At 40.2% G+C, this 17,543-nt stretch overlaps 1 protein-coding gene across 1 annotated transcript in view; it reads right to left on the bottom strand.

The window, feature by feature from the left end:
- cfap100 (cilia and flagella associated protein 100) overlaps window positions 1-17,543 on the bottom strand; it is a gene marked incomplete at its 5' end in the record, with an annotated part of 20,457 nt that extends 2,914 nt beyond the window's left edge. Inside the window, 13 exons of the mRNA XM_081380512.1 lie at window positions 2,291-2,384; window positions 2,632-2,834; window positions 5,106-5,241; window positions 5,338-5,492; window positions 10,957-10,990; window positions 11,074-11,170; window positions 11,306-11,511; window positions 11,600-11,680; window positions 11,906-12,069; window positions 12,234-12,301; window positions 12,460-12,634; window positions 13,694-13,782; window positions 17,498-17,543. Of these exons, the coding sequence (XP_081236638.1) occupies window positions 2,291-2,384; window positions 2,632-2,834; window positions 5,106-5,241; window positions 5,338-5,492; window positions 10,957-10,990; window positions 11,074-11,170; window positions 11,306-11,511; window positions 11,600-11,680; window positions 11,906-12,069; window positions 12,234-12,301; window positions 12,460-12,634; window positions 13,694-13,782; window positions 17,498-17,543 (1,548 nt within the window). The remainder of the gene's footprint in view (window positions 1-2,290; window positions 2,385-2,631; window positions 2,835-5,105; window positions 5,242-5,337; window positions 5,493-10,956; window positions 10,991-11,073; window positions 11,171-11,305; window positions 11,512-11,599; window positions 11,681-11,905; window positions 12,070-12,233; window positions 12,302-12,459; window positions 12,635-13,693; window positions 13,783-17,497) is intronic.

Here is a 17,543-nt window from a genome sequence, read left to right as displayed (position 1 = left end):
AACAAAATATATGGATATTAGAATGTGTATAAAACATAACTAAACTAACGATCTCTTACATATTTTCTAATTTCACTAAACATTACATTTCAAGTTTCGTGAACATATTTATTAAACATGGACCTTTGTTCATTAAAAATACTTTTTATGCTATTGTATGTTCATTTTTTAAATGTAAGCAACTCATTTATACGTGCAAACTGGGTGCCTATGTGTAGCCGGTGTGGTGAGAAGTTCGAGCTCGGCCAGATTCGGCTCAAAGTCGTTCATCTTCGGATGCGGCGCCGCGCGCGATGTTACAAAAAGTGCCGTGCACACCGCCAGGCGAAATTGGGTCTTGCGAACCCAACGCGCGAGACCGCCCACTCCGCAATGACGTCATTTTTGCCGCGCGCGCCTCGCGATCTTGCGGCTGCGTCGAGTATAAACAAGGCTTAAAGCCTTGATCCGAAGATGAACGACTTCGAGCCGAATCTGGCCGAGCTCGAACTTCTCACCACACGGGCACCCAGTTTGCACATCTAAATGAGTTCCTTACATTTAAAAAATGAGCATACAATAGCATAATAAGTATTTTTAATGAACATAAAGGTCCATGTTTAATAAAAATGTTCACAAAACTTAATGAAATGTTTAGTGAAATTAGAAAATATGTAAGAGATTGTTAATTTAGTTATATTGTTTACACATTCTCATTTCCATATATTTGTTTTTATTGTCACGAGTAATAATCTCAGGGTTTACACAATTCTTTTTGTAGTGTGGTATTGGTGGTGGTGTACTAAAATAAACTGTCACGTGTGTATAGCTTTCTTCTTCTCACCGCTGACTCCTGATGGTTTAGAGGACAATTACCCAATAGTCGCCCCCTGTCGTTTCAAAGAATAGTACAACGGCGAGCGCGTCAAGTATAAACGCCTCGTCCGTCTGGAAAGGTGCGCGCGCGATCTGCGGTGACTCGCGCTCTTGCGGCTGCGTCGAGTATAAACAAGGCTTTATGAGAGGCGAATCATGACTAACGTTACTTCAGAAAACCCAGCACAATAGGAACTACCAGGCAGTGACATAAGTGTACGCTGAATTAGTTTTTCACCTCAGAAAAACGGACTGTCTTGTCCTGTCAGCCGTTATCCTGTTCTCGTAGCGCACACTCAATTGCACGCGCAAATGCGGCGGCGCGCGCTGTATCGCCTCACTGATCAAGTGCAAAAGAAACTACGAGCATAACGCCGTTACGTTGTAAATTACACGAAATAAAATAAATGCAGGTATGATTTTCATTCTATTCACCAGGAGCAGTTTCCATGTTTCATTAACAGTTATTGTTAATATTGTGTCACCATGGTAACTGTCGTTTCCATATTAACCCCAAAATGCCACTATTTTTCTTTGTGTTATTTTTAATATTTTTAAATGACTGTAGTGGCTCATACCAACATTGTATTAACAAAAACTAGTTTGGGACTGCTATTTAATAGCTTTAGCATAGGCCTAATGTTTATTTATTAGTACTAGTCTTTACTATTAGTCACATTCTTACAATTTATGTTAAGTAAAGGGGAAAAGTACTTGTGTGTGTTAAAAATTTGTTATAATTTGCCTATATATATATATATATATATATATAGGCAAATTATAACAAATTTTTATATATAGGCAAATTATAACAAATTTGCCTATATATATATATATATATATATATATATATATATATAGGCAAATTATAACACGTTTACACAAAATTTGTTAACACACACAAGTACTTTTCCTCTAATAAATATATATTACTTATTGCGCCTACTGGCAATATTAAAGCGGTTTAAAACGTCTCCCCTTAAAACGCTATTGGTCTCGACTATTTAAAAAGTTAAAGGAATATGACTTGGCCTAAAAAAAATTTCAGTCAGAAGAATTTTTTTCACTTTAATCCCTGGATTAAGCTCTAGTTTTTTTTACTCATTTAAAATTCTTAATTTATAATATGAAAAATATGTAAGGATTATTCAAATCAATTTGATAGAATTTTACAATTAATTGAAATGTGTAAATCTTGACTTGATTTTTGAATGATGAGGGAGTTGCAAATTTGTACATGACTATAACCTGCAGCTGGAGTGTTTTTTTTTTTTTAAAAACTGCTTTTCTTATAGGAGGGTGAGAAATGGTCACAATTGTGGGAAAATAAATATGACCCCTTTAATAGTGATAAACAATTGTGATATACTTCTATGACTAGAGCCAAAAGGTAAATTAAGCATTTGTTGCAGTAAAACTTGTTTTCTTTTCTTACCATTTTTTTTATCTCATTCTGCAATCTTTCCAAGGCTTTTTTCTGTCTTTCCTCCTGTTGTTTAATCTGCAAATGTATCTTCTCATCACGCAGTCTAAAGGGTAAAATAAGTTTAGAAACGAACTAGATACAGATTATTTTGTTGCTGGTTTAATGTATATGTACACTGACAAAACATTGGTGCAAAAACAATTCTCACTCAAAAATGACTAGAAAATTTCACTATTAGAAAGAAACGGCAAGTAACATTGAATTGAACATGAAATATTGAAGTACAAAAACTAAAATAGTATTGAAATAGTACAACTCAACAACAAGTTTTTTTTACAGTGTATGGTCACCTCAATCTCCTCTCTTTCTCTTTGGCACGTTCAGCTATACTCATTTGGTCTTTTGGAATCGTTTCAGCATTTTCCAGAAGCTGCCCCAATTTTTCCTCAATGGCTGTCAGCATCTGCAAAGTGTTTAGGTTTGCCTCCGTTTCCCCCACACAGCAGTGATACACCTCTTTCACCTTATGGCTCAGTGTGTCAAGAGTCTTGTCCTGAGGGCAGGGTACAAGTATTCTTAAGTCTTCAGTGTCCAATGATTTATCAATGCAAAGATTTTTAGAAGCAATGAGCTACACAATACTTGTGTCTTATCAGAATTTAAAAGAAAAAACATTCTAGACATCAAATCTTTAATATCTTCGACTCAAGATGAACAGCACGAACAGTGTGATATTGCTTCTACTGCTGTCTTGTAGTTGGATGTATGGCATATTTTAGGATTTTACAGAACCTTCCTTCATTTTTAAATGATTGTTGTAAATCTGTAAAGATGACATCTTGAATGCCTATAATTGCTAGTTGTTTATGTGTTTTTTAGTTTACCATTTGAAATCATCTGAAATCCACATTCTTCAAGTAAAATCTTATTAATCTCAACTGATTACAATTTAAGTTTGAATCTATCTTTCCCTCATGGACCATAGTGAGTTTTTGGATCTGGTCCATCAAGTTCATTATCCTGACAGTGCCCTTGTTGCTTTTAATCAAAAGGATTCGGGATCCCCCTTCACAGTAAAGGGGGTCGCACACCGGACACGCAGCTCAGCGCCACGTCTTTTAAATTCGAACACATTATTCTCTATGAGAGTACACACACCGGCGGCGCCTTTCGGCGTCTGTCCGCGGCGCCCAGCAACGGCTCAGGACCGTGTTCAAAATCCTGCCGCGCCACAGAGCGCCATTTACATAGTTTTATATTAAATTTACATTTATGTGTCTCAAATCGTAGTTAATGTATATAAGGACTTCACCCTGTGCTGCAATATACATTTAGTTGAATATTTATTTACAGAAAATTGCTGATGTTATCGGATTTTCAGGTGAGAGTTGTCCTAGACGTGGCGCGGCGCGGCGCTGAGCTGCACGTCCGGTGTGCGACCCCCTTAAGGGTGATGGATCCCACCTCCCTTCAGTCTTGGAGCTATTCTCGGAATCCATTCCTCTGCACTCCCTAGCCTAGACCACCCAGTACCGGTGGTCCCAAGTTCAGTGGACCCAGCACTGCAGTCCCTAGCCTGATGGTCCCAAGTCTGTTGTTTCTTCCCCCATCTTTGGTGCTTCTAACGATGCACACTTCTATGTCAGACACCCGAGGCCTTGCCTGTTCTGTCACGGCCGTCCCTGAGTTTCCCGTGTTCCCCGTGTTCATGGTCTTGTCACTGTTACGGTTTTGTTCATGTGTTTTGCTACCTTGGACGATCTGTTTTGTTTAGCTTTTTCCCAGGCTCTGAACTTCTGGAGTATTACTTGTGTTTTGTTTTTTTTTGTTAAATTGTATATGAAATAAATATGTTTTACTCTGAAACTGTGAGAACATCCACAGCACAGCCATAAAGTTGTGTTCCATATTTGAGGCCCCCCTCACCCGAACTATCCTGCCCCCTCAGTCAAGATGAATGTGAAAATGCATTTTAATGATGAAACAGGCTTTCTAGCGTTGATTTAGACAGTCTGTTTCACAAAGTCACAAGTGCATTCATGTGTTTTGAAGAATGCGTGGCTATGGAGAGCGCCCTGAAGATAGGGTGGGATCTCATGCTTTCAAAGCTAACTTGCTATTGCTAGCCGCTCCGAAAACTACATAGCCAGCATTGGGGAACACAGCTGAGTTTAAAGGTAGGGAGGCCAGTTTTCAACTTAAAACTTTAGGAGTTATCAAACACCTAAAATTAGTGTCTGAAAGATTTTACAATCCAGCCATATTTTCCCTAACTCATGTGATTTTAATAAATATTTTATTAATATATAAAACACTACTTTGTGTCATTGTTAAATCAAGTTTTTTTCTGTATATTGAAATTAAATTACCTTACCTTACCTTAAATTAATTAACAAGAATTCCTGCATGTGTATGTGTGTAAAGACAGTAGGGCTGCCAAAGTTAACATGTTAATGTGTGAGATTAATTAAATATTTAAGATTTAGCACTGCATTTCTTAAAGGCAAATATGCATTAATTGAAGCTCAACAAGGATGAAATGTCACTGAGTACATTACACTGTTAATGAGAAGACTGGCCAATTTTTTATTTATTATTCAGGAACTGGATGCACTAAATTTGGAAGTGAAAATATACAGTATATTCATATGCAATTTTAAGAATTCAAACCGGAAGATACTGTATTTTATGTCAGCCCAGAAAAGATGATTAATTGTTTTAATCAACGGGCAGTCTGTTTGTCAAGGAAGCTTACAAAGAAAATTACAAAGTAGCACAACAGAAGACAAATATGAAACCCACAACAACAACAAAAAATGCATACCTGGTCCTCTGGTTTGTACTGTCCAAAGCTGAAGTGTTTGGCTTTCAGTTCAAGCTCTGCTGTTCTCTCTCTCTCCTTTTGAATGGTGTCACTCATGAAATCAATCTGCTCTTTTAGCTGCTTTGACTCAGACTCCCTGCATATGCACAAACAAATATATACATTTATCTACTGGTATAACTAAATAAATAAAAAACATATTGGTGCAATTCTAAGGCACATAGGTACACACATGTTTTTGCGAGTCAGTTCAGCATTCTGTCTGAACTCCTCCAAAGTCTCTTCTGTCTCTCTAGTGTTCTGGATCAGAGAAAGGTTCTGCTCTTCCAGCTCAGTCATCAGATTCAACAGATCCTGAGGATCTTTGAAGAAGATTTCTGGGTCCTCCTAATGGAGGCAATAAAGTGGTAATTTAAAACAAGGAGGTTAAGGAGGAATCTGCTACATTCCCATTCATCTCATTGGTAGTTGCTTTAATGGTACAGGAGCCCCCCGAAAGAACGTGATTTGAAATCTGCCATATTTTTTCATGGCCGCTCAGGTCAACTGTTTTGAGCCAATCACCTGAACTGTAAATGCCATGTGACTAATCACTCGGGACAACATTGATAGGTTGATGGCACCACAAAAATACACACAGCTCAGTCCTTTTCTAGCGGTGGATGTAACCTCAGCTGTGATGTCAGTGGTTGTAGCCAGGAAAAAAATATATTAATCAATGACAAATGAGTTTTGACAGTAAAAAAAAGTTCTTAGAAATGCACTCTTTGTGAGAAAAGAGAACATTTAAGCAGAGGAAACATTAAGAAAATTTTAATGACTCTAAAAATGTAATCAATGTTTCACCAATATCTAATTTCACCAATATTTCACCAATATCTTCAATATTCATGTTCATAAATATCATTACATTTTTTGGAGTCACAAAACATGACATTTTTCAACCTGAACTAACCTTGCCTTGATATTTTAAAAGACTTGCTGAACTTGACACACACTCAAGTGTCTGTGATATTTATTTATTTTATTTATTTTTTTGCGGACAAAAGGTTTTTCAAATATCAATAAGCGTGAAACAAACAGTGATTTGTTAAAATATTGTTGTATAAATAAAATATTGTAATTTATCTTTTCAAGAATTTCATTCTTTCGATGAGCCTTTCTTTCTTCAACATTCTCTTTATATAATATTCAAGTTATAGTACATGTCAATTGCATGTATTTTTTATTAACGTTATATCATTGACCTATATTATTTAAGTTCATTTCACACATTTATATGATAAGCCCTAAATAAATGAACCGGGCACTGAAAAAACATCTGTTATACTATAATTAAATATTAGCAAATAGCAACATATACAGCCTATATTTGTTGCCTGAATAGCCATCAATGGAGAAAATTCCATTTTGCTGCCAGACGGTATAGTTACAGAATCTCTTGGCAAAGGCAAACAGAACCATGCTATCCAGCCAAACCCCTGACCCCTTAATTTTCAGGTTGTAGGTTTAGGCATAAAACATAAATCTGTTAAGTACATAAGTACTATAAATATAAAATTTGAAAAATGTAAATGAACAATGATTTGGCAGCTTAATTCAAAAGAACTAGTGCAAAATGCCCGTGCAAAATCAGTTTTTGTGTGTGTTTTTAGTAATTGTTGGTTTGGTGTATTTGAGTGCTCATTGTTACAATTACACAGCACAAGTTCAGTCACATTTTTATTTGTGCATGGTAGAAAGCAAATACTGATACTGACATAATGACATACAATAAATGTGGAAAATTGAACTACACGAATCAGGGAGCAGGCTACACAGTGAACTCCGAGAAAACGCTACTTAAGCTCCGCTGCTTTCTTCGACCCTCTCTGTCTCTGGTCCTGGGCTGTGCTCACTCAGTGTGCAGTGTGAGAGGGGGAGTGGCCAGCGCTGTGCTCACTCAGTGTGCAGTGTGAGAGGGGGAGTGGCCAGCGCTGTGCTCACTCAGTGTGTAGTGTGAGAGGGGGAGTGGCCAGCGCTGTGCTCACTCAGTGTGCAGTGTGAGAGGGGGAGTGGCCAGCGCTGTGCTCACTCAGTGTGCAGTGTGAGAGGGGGAGCGGCCAGCTGTGCTCACTCAGTGACAGTGTGAGAGGGGGAGTGGCCAGCGCTGTGCTCACTCAGTGTGCAGTGTGAGAGGGGGAGTGGCCAGCTGTGCTCACTCAGTGACAGTGTGAGAGGGGGAGTGGCCAGCGCTGTGCTCACTCAGTGTGCAGTGTGAGAGGGGGAGTGGCCAGCGCTGTGCTCACTCAGTGTGCAGTGTGAGAGGGGGAGCGGCCAGCTGTGCTCACTCAATGACAGTGTGAGAGGGGGAGTGGCCAGCGCTGTGCTCACTCAGTGTGCAGTGTGAGAGGGGGAGTGGCCAGCTGTGCTCACTCAGTGACAGTGTGAGAGGGGGAGTGGCCAGCTGTGCTCACTCAGTGTCAGTGTGAGAGGGGGAGTGGCCAGCTGTGCTCACTCAGTGTGCAGCATAGACTGTAAAAAAAGATGGACGACGCCCCTTCGCTCTCTTCCATTGATGAGAACTGAAGCCGCCAGAGTCCCGATATGGCGCTGACATATTGGAACTTGAGTCTGCGCAGTAGCGATTTCGGGACCAGACCTGCGCAGTAGTGAGCAGGAAGTAAAGCCGCGAAATCAACGCTCCGCCCTCACTCTCGCAGGGAAAGTGCATTCTGCACACTTTTTAAAAAATTGATTGCAGTACGACAAGAGGCTTGTTAAAATAAAGTAAATACAATCTCCTCAGTCCTCCGAAGATCCCGAAAAAAATGTCCGTTGGTGCTTCAGTGACTACTTCGCTCAGAGAACCTGTCAATCACAGCTGTCAATCATGACGTTACACCCCCGCTTCACGTAACTAACTAAAAACCAACTTATTTTTGAAACAGACACTTGAACTTACATCAGCGTGATAAAAACGACAGCAAATGAAAGAAACCACCTTTGGAAAAAAGATATTTCAAGTGTAATTTAATTGTTTAGTTGGTCTCGCGTCCCGTTGAATAACACGGGGAGGCGGGGCTTATGACCTATACTAGGACCAGTCACCGGGGGGCGATCGAGACGTTTTGGCTTCACTTTTCAGGGCTTGTGCGGCACGCTTGGTGTGCAGTGTGAGAGGGGGAGTGGTCAGCTGTGCTCACTCAGTGTGCAGTGTGAGAGGGGGAGCGGCCAGCTGTGCTCACTCAATGACAGTGTGAGACGGGGAGTGGCCAGCTGTGCTCACTCAGTGTGCAGTGTGAGAGGGGGAGTGGCCAGCTGTGCTCACTCAATGACAGTGTGAGAGGGGGAGTGGCCAGCTGTGCTCACTCAGTGTGCAGTGTGAGAGGGGGAGTGGCCAACTGTGCTCACTCAGTGTGCAGTGTGAGAGGGGGAGTGGCCAGCTGTGCTCACTCAGTGACAGTGTGAGAGGGGGAGTGGCCAGCTTTGCTCACTCAGTGTGCAGTGTGAGAGGGGGAGCGGCCAGCTGTGCTCACTCAATGACAGTGTGAGAGGGGGAGTGGCCAGCTGTGCTCACTCAGTGTGCAGTGTGAGAGGGGGAGTGGCCAGCTGTGCTCACTCAGTGTGCAGTGTGAGAGGGCGAGTGGCCAGCTGTGCTCACTCAGTGACAGTGTGAGAGGGGGAGTGGCCAGCTGTGCTCACTCAGTGTGCAGTGTGAGAGGGGGAGCGGCCAGCTGTGCTCACTCAGTGACAGTGTGAGAGGGGGAGTGGCCAGCTGTGCTCACTCAGTGTGCAGTGTGAGAGGGGGAGTGGCCAGCTGTGCTCACTCAGTGACAGTGTGAGAGGGGGAGTGGCCAGCTGTGCTCACTCAGTGTGCAGTGTGAGAGGGGGAGCGGCCAGCTGTGCTCACTCAGTGTGCAGTGTGAGAGGGGGAGTGGCCAGCGCTGTGCTCACTCAGTGTGCAGTGTGAGAGGGGGAGCGGCCAGCTGTGCTCACTCAGTGTGCAGTGTGAGAGGGGGAGCGGCCAGCTGTGCTCACTCAATGACAGTGTGAGAGGGGGAGTGGCCAGCTGTGCTCACTCAGTGTGCAGTGTGAGAGGGGGAGTGGCCAGCTGTGCTCACTCAGTGTGCAGTGTGAGAGGGGGAGTGGCCAGCTGTGCTCACTCAGTGTGCAGTGTGAGAGGGGGAGCGGCCAGCTGTGCTCACTCAATGACAGTGTGAGAGGGGGAGTGGCCAGCTGTGCTCACTCAGTGTGCAGTGTGAGAGGGGGAGTGGCCAGCTGTGCTCACTCAGTGTGCAGTGTGAGAGGGGGAGTGGCCAGCTGTGCTCACTCAGTGACAGTGTGAGAGGGGGAGTGGCCAGCTGTGCTCACTCAGTGTGCAGTGTGAGAGGGGGAGTGGCCAGCTGTGCTCACTCAGTGTGCAGTGTGAGAGGGGGAGTGGCCAGCTGTGCTCACTCAGTGTGCAGTGTGAGGGGGAAGTGGCCAGCTGTGCTCACTCAGTGACAGTGTGAGAGGGGGAGCGGCCAGCTGTGCTCACTCAGTGACAGTGTGAGAGGGGGAGTGGCCTCTGGTCCTGCGCTGTGCTCACACAAGGCTTGTTCGACTTGAACCGGCGCTGCACAGACCGATCGGTGAATGGCATCAAAGTACCGCGAGAGCGAATAGAAAGTAGACGGCTCCTAATGCTTTTGAATTACTCTCGCGCTACTTTGATGTCATAAACCGATCGGTCTGTGCAGCGCCGGTTCAAGTCGAACAAGCCTTCAGTGTCAGTGTGAGAGGGGGAGTGGCCAGCTGTGCTCACTCAGTGTGCAGTGTGAGAGGGGGAGTGGCCAGCTGTGCTCACTCAGTGTCAGTGTGAGAGGGGGAGTGGCCAGCTGTGCTCCCTCAGTGTCATTCTGAGAGGGGGAGTGGCCAGCTGTGCTGACTCAGTGTCAGTGTGAGAGGGGGAGTGGCCAGCTGTGCTCACTCAGTGTGCAGTGTGAGACGGGGAGTGGCCAGCTGTGCTCACTCAGTGTCATTGTGAGAGGGGGAGTGTCCTGTGCTGTGCTCACTCTCAGTGTCAGTGTGAGAGGGGGAGTGGCCTCTGGTCCTGCGCTGCGCTCACTCAGTGTGCAGTGTGAGAGGGGGAGTGGCCAGCGGCTAGAGCGGCAAAAGCCAGTGTGTGCTTCTTTTATCGATATATATTTAACAATATCTTTTGCATTTCTAATCCAAACAACGTCAAACTTGGCACTGCACTTACTCGAGAGATATGCAAATAACACACACACACACACACACACACACACACACACACACACACACACACACACACACACACACACACAGACAGAAAGACATTCCTGTAATTTCCAATAGATAGATATAATATAGAGAAGTAAACAGCGTAGGTGACTTACAGATTCAGTTAACATCCACAAATGAATAAGCGTGGCGATTCAGGGAGCAGGCTACACAGTGAACTTGACGATTCAGGGAGCAGGCTACACAGTGAACTCCGAAAAAATGCTACGCTTGAGCAAACAGTTTATGAATAGGTTACTACAAATGATGGCCGTGAATAAAATATAATATTCAGAAGTAAACAGTGTAGCTGACAGAGTGTTTATGTCAGAATGTTTTTTTTTAAACCACAACCTTCTAAGTGCTTCTTTTACCGATATATTTACCGATATCTTTTGCATTTCTAATCCAAACAACGTCAAGCTTGGCACTGCACTTACTCGTGCCCGTAGCAAGACACCTGTCAAGTTTGAAATCCATCGGACTAACGGTTCGAGAGATATGCAAATAACAGACATACAGACATACAGACACACAGACAGACGTTTCTGTAATTTATAGATAGATGTTAGTGGATATTAACCTCACAATCCGAACTGTCAGTCCCAGGTGCAGATCTAAAGTGAAAACAAAGCATTATTAATGAGTCATGCAAACACACAAGGCTTTTTTTACACTCAAAGCTATGGTTTGTACATACATTTTGCTGCTCTGACGGCTGGACTTCACACTTTGTCTAGATGAAGCCCTGGCCTCCCGAGAGGATGAAAAACCATGAGCCACTCGTCTTTCTTCACCTATATGTGTTTGAGTAAATTTGTTTTAAAGAAAACCAGGCAGTCAATAATTAAAACCGTGTTCAGGGAATTTGTACTTTGCACTCTTATTTTAAACAAACATCATTTTGAAAGCTTGTAAAGTTGCCAGCGTACGCTTGCTGTCTGGAGGGACCGTCTTTCTCTCTCTGTTCTTCTTGACTTTTTCTGTCTGCTTTCCATCACTCTCAGTATTGGTGGAGTCAGTAGAGTGCCTGCTTTTGGATCTCTGTTTCTCTTGCCACTCTGGGGGTGACAGCATCAGCAGAAACTCTTTATACTTTTTATACTCCTTCAGGATGTCTTCATACTTAGAGATGTCACTAAAATAAAAGGATAAGCAGAGAAAAAAAGATAAAGAAACAAGATGAAATATTTTGGAAAGCATCTAACCATACAAATTGTTTATACCTCTTGATTGCCACCATTTTGGAAGTAGTCTTCTTGATCTCAGCTACTTTCTCCAGCTTCATCTTGGTCTCCTGCTCAGCACTGAACAGTATTTAATGGTTTTAGTCATAAGATTTAGGCCACGTATTCTGCTGTGTTAATGCATGCCCATGTAAAAAAGAAATCATTTGATATGCCAATTTATTATTTTTTAAACATTGAGTTTCTTACTTCAAGCATTATAATTCAAGATAACAACAGGACTGTAATGATAGTACTTCTGTTTGTTTATAATATTTTAGAAGTGCAAGTTAGTATGACTGGTACGTTTTGATAGCTTCCACAGAATTCTTGTCATTTTCTTTCAGAAATTCTTCAAACAAAATGGCATCGTCTTCCAAGAACTTCTCAGCTCTTGTCAATTTTCCCTCTTCTTCTGCAGCCATTTGCTCTAGAAGCTGAATCTCTTCTTTCTTTACTGCCAGAGAATACTAAAAAAAAAGTAACAGAGAACATGTGTACGAAAACAATCAGACACAGAAGAACAGAACCAAACACAGAGGTTGAATAAAGAAAAGCCCGTCGGAAAGCAAATGCAGTGAGCAAATGTCTACCTGGCTAGTGCTGAGAACTAGAAAAACAAATATCATCTTACCTCAAGTAAGAACAGCTCTCGTCTCTTAGCGATATATTCATTCATGCTTCCTTTATCAATTTTGAGGTCTTAGAAAATGAGAATAACAACAGTAGGCTTTTTTTAGTAGGCTTACATTTACATTTAGTTGGCTTACAACAGTAGGCTTACATTTTTAGACTAAACTTTTTACTTGCTGTGGGTTTACAAGTTTGATGCAGACGTGGTGTGGTATGGCGTGGCTCACCTTTGATAGATGCCCTCCATGCGGGTGTAATTTGGAGCTGTCCATGAGTGTGTGTGACTGGTGTGTTACTCTCCCCTTCTTTCAGTTCCTTGCTCAGTCTGGCTTGTCTTGCCCTAGTTCTGGCTGCAAATGTCATCTTCTCATGGACAGGTAAATCCAACTTACTTTGGTGCTCCTGCCATGACAAGAGTGCACAATTTCAAATTCTAGCACACAGCTTCAGACTTAAAGCAAGTGCTAACAACTAAAACATGATATGCCTTACATCTCATGTCCTTAAACTATTTTCCTTCCTTCTTAAAGCTTTTTACCCCCAAGGGAATGTTCTCATAAATCAAGCGTAATGTCAGTTCTGGCAGGTCACGTTAGTCAAGCTCGCATCAGCGGACTCTCAGCTGATCCACGTCTACCTATAGGAATACGACGCCTATCATAGCATCCATATTTAAGCTCCTTCAGTATTATCAACAGATATCGCGTTTCTCAGGAGCCAATTCCCTCCTCCTCTCGCCCCAGTGAGAATTTGCCATTCAGATTCCCCTTTGAATCAGACTAAATTCTCGAATTATGTTGTACATTAAAATATTGACATTAATGATATCTGTTTACCCTGAGGGGGGATTTTGCTGCTCTCCCTGCTCTTATCCATGCAGGGAGTTCTTGCCCAGAATAGAACCATACCACCAATCCTAACTGTATGCTAAATGTCAATCGTATTTGACGATAGTGGTCTTGACAGAACCTTGGTTAAAGTTCTGGCAAGGTTTTCTCAAAGTTGATAACAAACATTCTTCCAGTAACATTAATGGAATGTTTGTTCAAAGTTATCTGGTCTTTAATGTTCTCAAAACAGTAACACAAAAACGTTTTACATTGTTCGTGGAACTTTTTTTTTTTTTTTTTTTTTTTTTAGCTCTCGTTTCTAAACATTCGAACATTCTAAAGTGACGTTCCCAAAATGTTTGCAAAATTATAAAAATTATAAAATGCAATGTCCCTCTAACATTCATATAACCAAGATTTTTTGTTTTTTTGTTTGTTTGTTTGTTTGTTTGTTTGTTTGTTTGTTTTTTAAACTGGATGTTTGTCATAACAGAATGGGAATGTTAGTAGAACATATTTTTGTTAGCTGTAAGTTGGGCTGTTTTTGTAATACAACCCTGATGTCGTTTTAGTGCTGGCTTTATTCTTTAAAGGGTATCAGCTAAAATTCAATGTATTAAATGATACAAACCAGCATCCTCTGAGTTTTTTCTTTGTTCCTCATCTGGAAAAGATCATTGTGTTCAGGGATTTTGAAAGGATTCACATCATCGCTGCTTTCTAAATTAAACAAACATACACACACATCCATACTTACAAGGATATTTCATTGATATAATGGGTTTTATACAGAGCAAATAGGTCGTAGACCAATACAGTACCTATATTGCAGCCTTTAAGTAGAGCTAGAAACCATATTTACAAATTCAGAGTAGGCCTGAATGGCCCAATTAAGATGTACTTTTTTATTAGATACCATGCATAAACAAATGATGGAAATAATTATACAAATAAATGTAAAATATAATGACTGAACATTTTTGTTTTAATTTTCCCACTTGAATAGCCTACTTGATATGTTGTAATAATGCCCAACTCGCAGCCGGGTGCACTGAAGACAGCTTAAGGGACAGTTCACCCAAAAATTAAAACTCTGGCATCATTTACTCACCCTCAAGTTGTTCCAAACCTGTATGAATTTCTTTCTTCTGCTGAACACAAAAGAAGATATTTTGAAGAATATGGATAACCACAGTTGATGGGCCCCAATGACTTGACTTCCATAGTATTTTCTTCATAATGGGGCCCATCAACTGTTTGGTTAGCCATATTCTTCAAAATATCTTCTTTTGTGTTCAGCAGAAGAAAGAAATTCAAACAGGTTTGGAACAACTTGAGGGTGAGTAAATGATTCCAGCATTTTCATTTTGGGGTGACCTATCCCTTGAAGACACTCAAACCATCACAAAAAACTGCATTTTTACAGTACTATAAATGTGGGGACATTTGGTCCAGGACCACACACACACACACACACACACACACACACACAAACAAACACATTCAAACAGCTTTAACGCATCTAACCAAATATGGCCTGATGTATTTTTTTTTTTTTCTCATTAGATTAAAGACATGCCAATGTAGTTACATTATATTAGAATTATATTACAGATATAGCCTAGAGAAATCTGCTTGCCCATTCATGCATCACCCATGTATGAATCTATATGTGTCTTACTGTGTGCTGATGTTGCAGATTTGGACATGCTGCTCCAACGGTAAATAGCGAATTAGATCAATTCAATTCAATTCAATTCAGCGCTCTCTAAACCTGCAAATGGATCAGAAAGAGTAAACCCGTTAGGATGAGCCGGTTCGAGGAGACCTTTCCCTTGTTGCGTTTTTGGTTGCCAGGGTAACTTTATATTTGGGCATGTTCTTTCCACGAAAAGTAGGTGGCGGTATGGGGTATTTCACAAGATGATTTCTTTATAACCTGTGGTAAGAGCGCCTCCAGATGTTTTGTTTTAAACCTTCTCTCTTCTTTATGCAAAAATTTAGAACACATTATACCAGGCAAATTAAAATCCTTTAGAATATACCCACCATTTTACCATTTATTTAAAATCTTGTAGTTTTGGATTTTATTTGTTGTGATATAATTTCCCCAGACAGACTTATCTCTCCATAAACAGAAAAAGAATGTAATAGATTTGACACATTTCTATGTGCTCATCAGTTTTTAATGTGCATTTATTTTATAAAAATTGTTTATAATAATAACTCCCATTTCACAGCCCTTTCTCTCCACCCTCATTTTAAGAATTTTAATTCAAAAACAAACCAAAACATATTTTATTCTAAAACCAAGTCGCTGTTTTTGAGTTTTTACAAGCATTCCTGTTCTCCCCATCTTTAAGCCTTGCATATTGTAGGGGTACTTAAAAACAAAAATTGGGATGGATAAAGGATAATAAATGGGTTTAGGCTATTTTAACTGGACACATATAGCCAACCAGGGTAAGAAAAACAACACAACATAAGAGTATGTTACAATTCTGGTTGGTGTTCACTTTTCTACTAGTTCAAAGCAATATTTTTTTCTTCTATTAAACTCAGCACATATTTCATTTCAATGATTCCACTGCTAGGTATGTGATATAATCCATATTCAGAAAAAAATATTGAAATAGTAGATCACAAATAACAGATCGGCCTACAGATATTTTTAGTCATTTGCTGCATGCTGCATTCTAGTGATGATTATTTTATTAATAAGTTTACTGATCAAAAGTCTAATAGTTAAACAAGTATTTTAACCTCATTTTTACCTCACTTAAAAAGGGTTTCAAAATTAAAGAGTTTGTGGATTAGGAAATTTTACTTGAGTTCTTGCTGAATCATTCACTTATCTGAAATAAAAGTCAATAGACATCTCAGATGTCAATCATTAACTCTAGTATGATAATGATTTTAGTCTGACTGAGGTCCAGTGGGAACTGGATTAAACCAGGACACACTTTTTTCATTTGCAAAATATAATCTTAAACATTTTATGTAAAATATGCTGTATAGCAATAAATAGGATTTTGAACATTATTCTAAATTAGGCTCTACTGTTTGTCATGTAAGCTATGTTGATATATTGGCATTGCTGTTTGTACATTGCTGTTGCTACAAAACAGGAAGTATTTTAATAAAAATAATATCTTAATTTTTGTTTTAGTGTATATAAGTTAAGTGTTATACTAGCAAAAGTGCTGCATGCTGGTGCAGTATTGATATGCTTTTTGGAATGATATAATATTAATACCATGGCTTTTGGACATGGTAACATGACGTGGTATTCTTAGAACTATGGTTTATTTGGTTATATACAAATACGGTAATTGTAGAATAAGTTGATATGTACTTGCAAAGTTACTTAGGGTTCGTATAATGTCCTTTGGGAACCATCAAAATAAAGTGTTAGCAGATAATTAGTCATAATACTTTAATGACTGGTAGTTGTAGGTGCAATGTTACTAGTCAAGAGAATGTCTTAAGGGGACCATCAAAATAAAGTGTAACTAACAAAGTTTGCATTTTTTTTTTTTTTAAGTAATCATTAACCCTGTATTGAAACCAATCCTGGACCACACTAAAGATAAATGCCCTACTTTTTGCAGACACGCCTCTGATCTCTGGCATTTAGGATAGTAGCCTATTAAACAGATTTATTCCTTGGCAGTGGACACATACTTACTGTAATACATTTATAAACTTATATAACTTCTTACGCAAGATCGCTCAAATAATTGGAAGTGTGCATTGTGTCACTGCATCATCTGCTCACTGATTTAAATGGGATTACATTTGCAGTATACAGTGCCCTTCAATAATACGTATTTATGAACAAAACGGGCTATGGAAAAAATGTGTTTGCCGTTTCCCCATTGGGTCACAAAAATCTAATCTCTGTAACATTTTACAGAGTCCTTGTTACACGTTACATGTAGTTACTATAGTAAATTACTATAAATTGTGCATAATTACATGCAACTAACCTTAAACCACACCCTAATCCTAACCTTAATCCTATAGTAATTGTATGTAGTTAATTATCATTACTCAGTACTTAAATGTATAATTATAATGTAACACGGACACCTTAAAATGAAGTGTAACCCTAACCTTTAATTTTTTTTAAATATATGTATGCCTCAATTATTGGCACTCTTTCATTTAATACTTTGTGCAGTTTCCCTGCAAAATTACAGCTCTGAATCTTTTCCTAGATCTGAGACCATTTCTACGTGCAGAACTTTCCAGATGCTTCATATTCTAAGTTCCAGAAGTATGTACTCTCCTCATAGGTTCACCCGCACAAGTTTTATGGGATTCAGGTCAGAAGACTGGGATGGCCATGGTAAAACCTTGATTCTGTGGTCAGTGAACCATTTTTATGTTGATTTTGGTGTGTGCTTTGGATCATTGTCACTTAGTGGAGTACCATGATCCAGTTTAAGCTTCCTGGCAGGTGTTGGTGTTGATGCCAT

The sequence above is a fragment of the Scardinius erythrophthalmus genome (assembly GCF_964197995.2).
Source record: "Scardinius erythrophthalmus genome assembly, chromosome: 12".
In the NCBI taxonomy this organism is placed as follows: domain Eukaryota; kingdom Metazoa; phylum Chordata; class Actinopteri; order Cypriniformes; family Leuciscidae; genus Scardinius; species Scardinius erythrophthalmus.
Note: the sequence above shows the minus strand (reverse complement) of the source record. Positions and strands in the feature narration are given on the sequence as shown.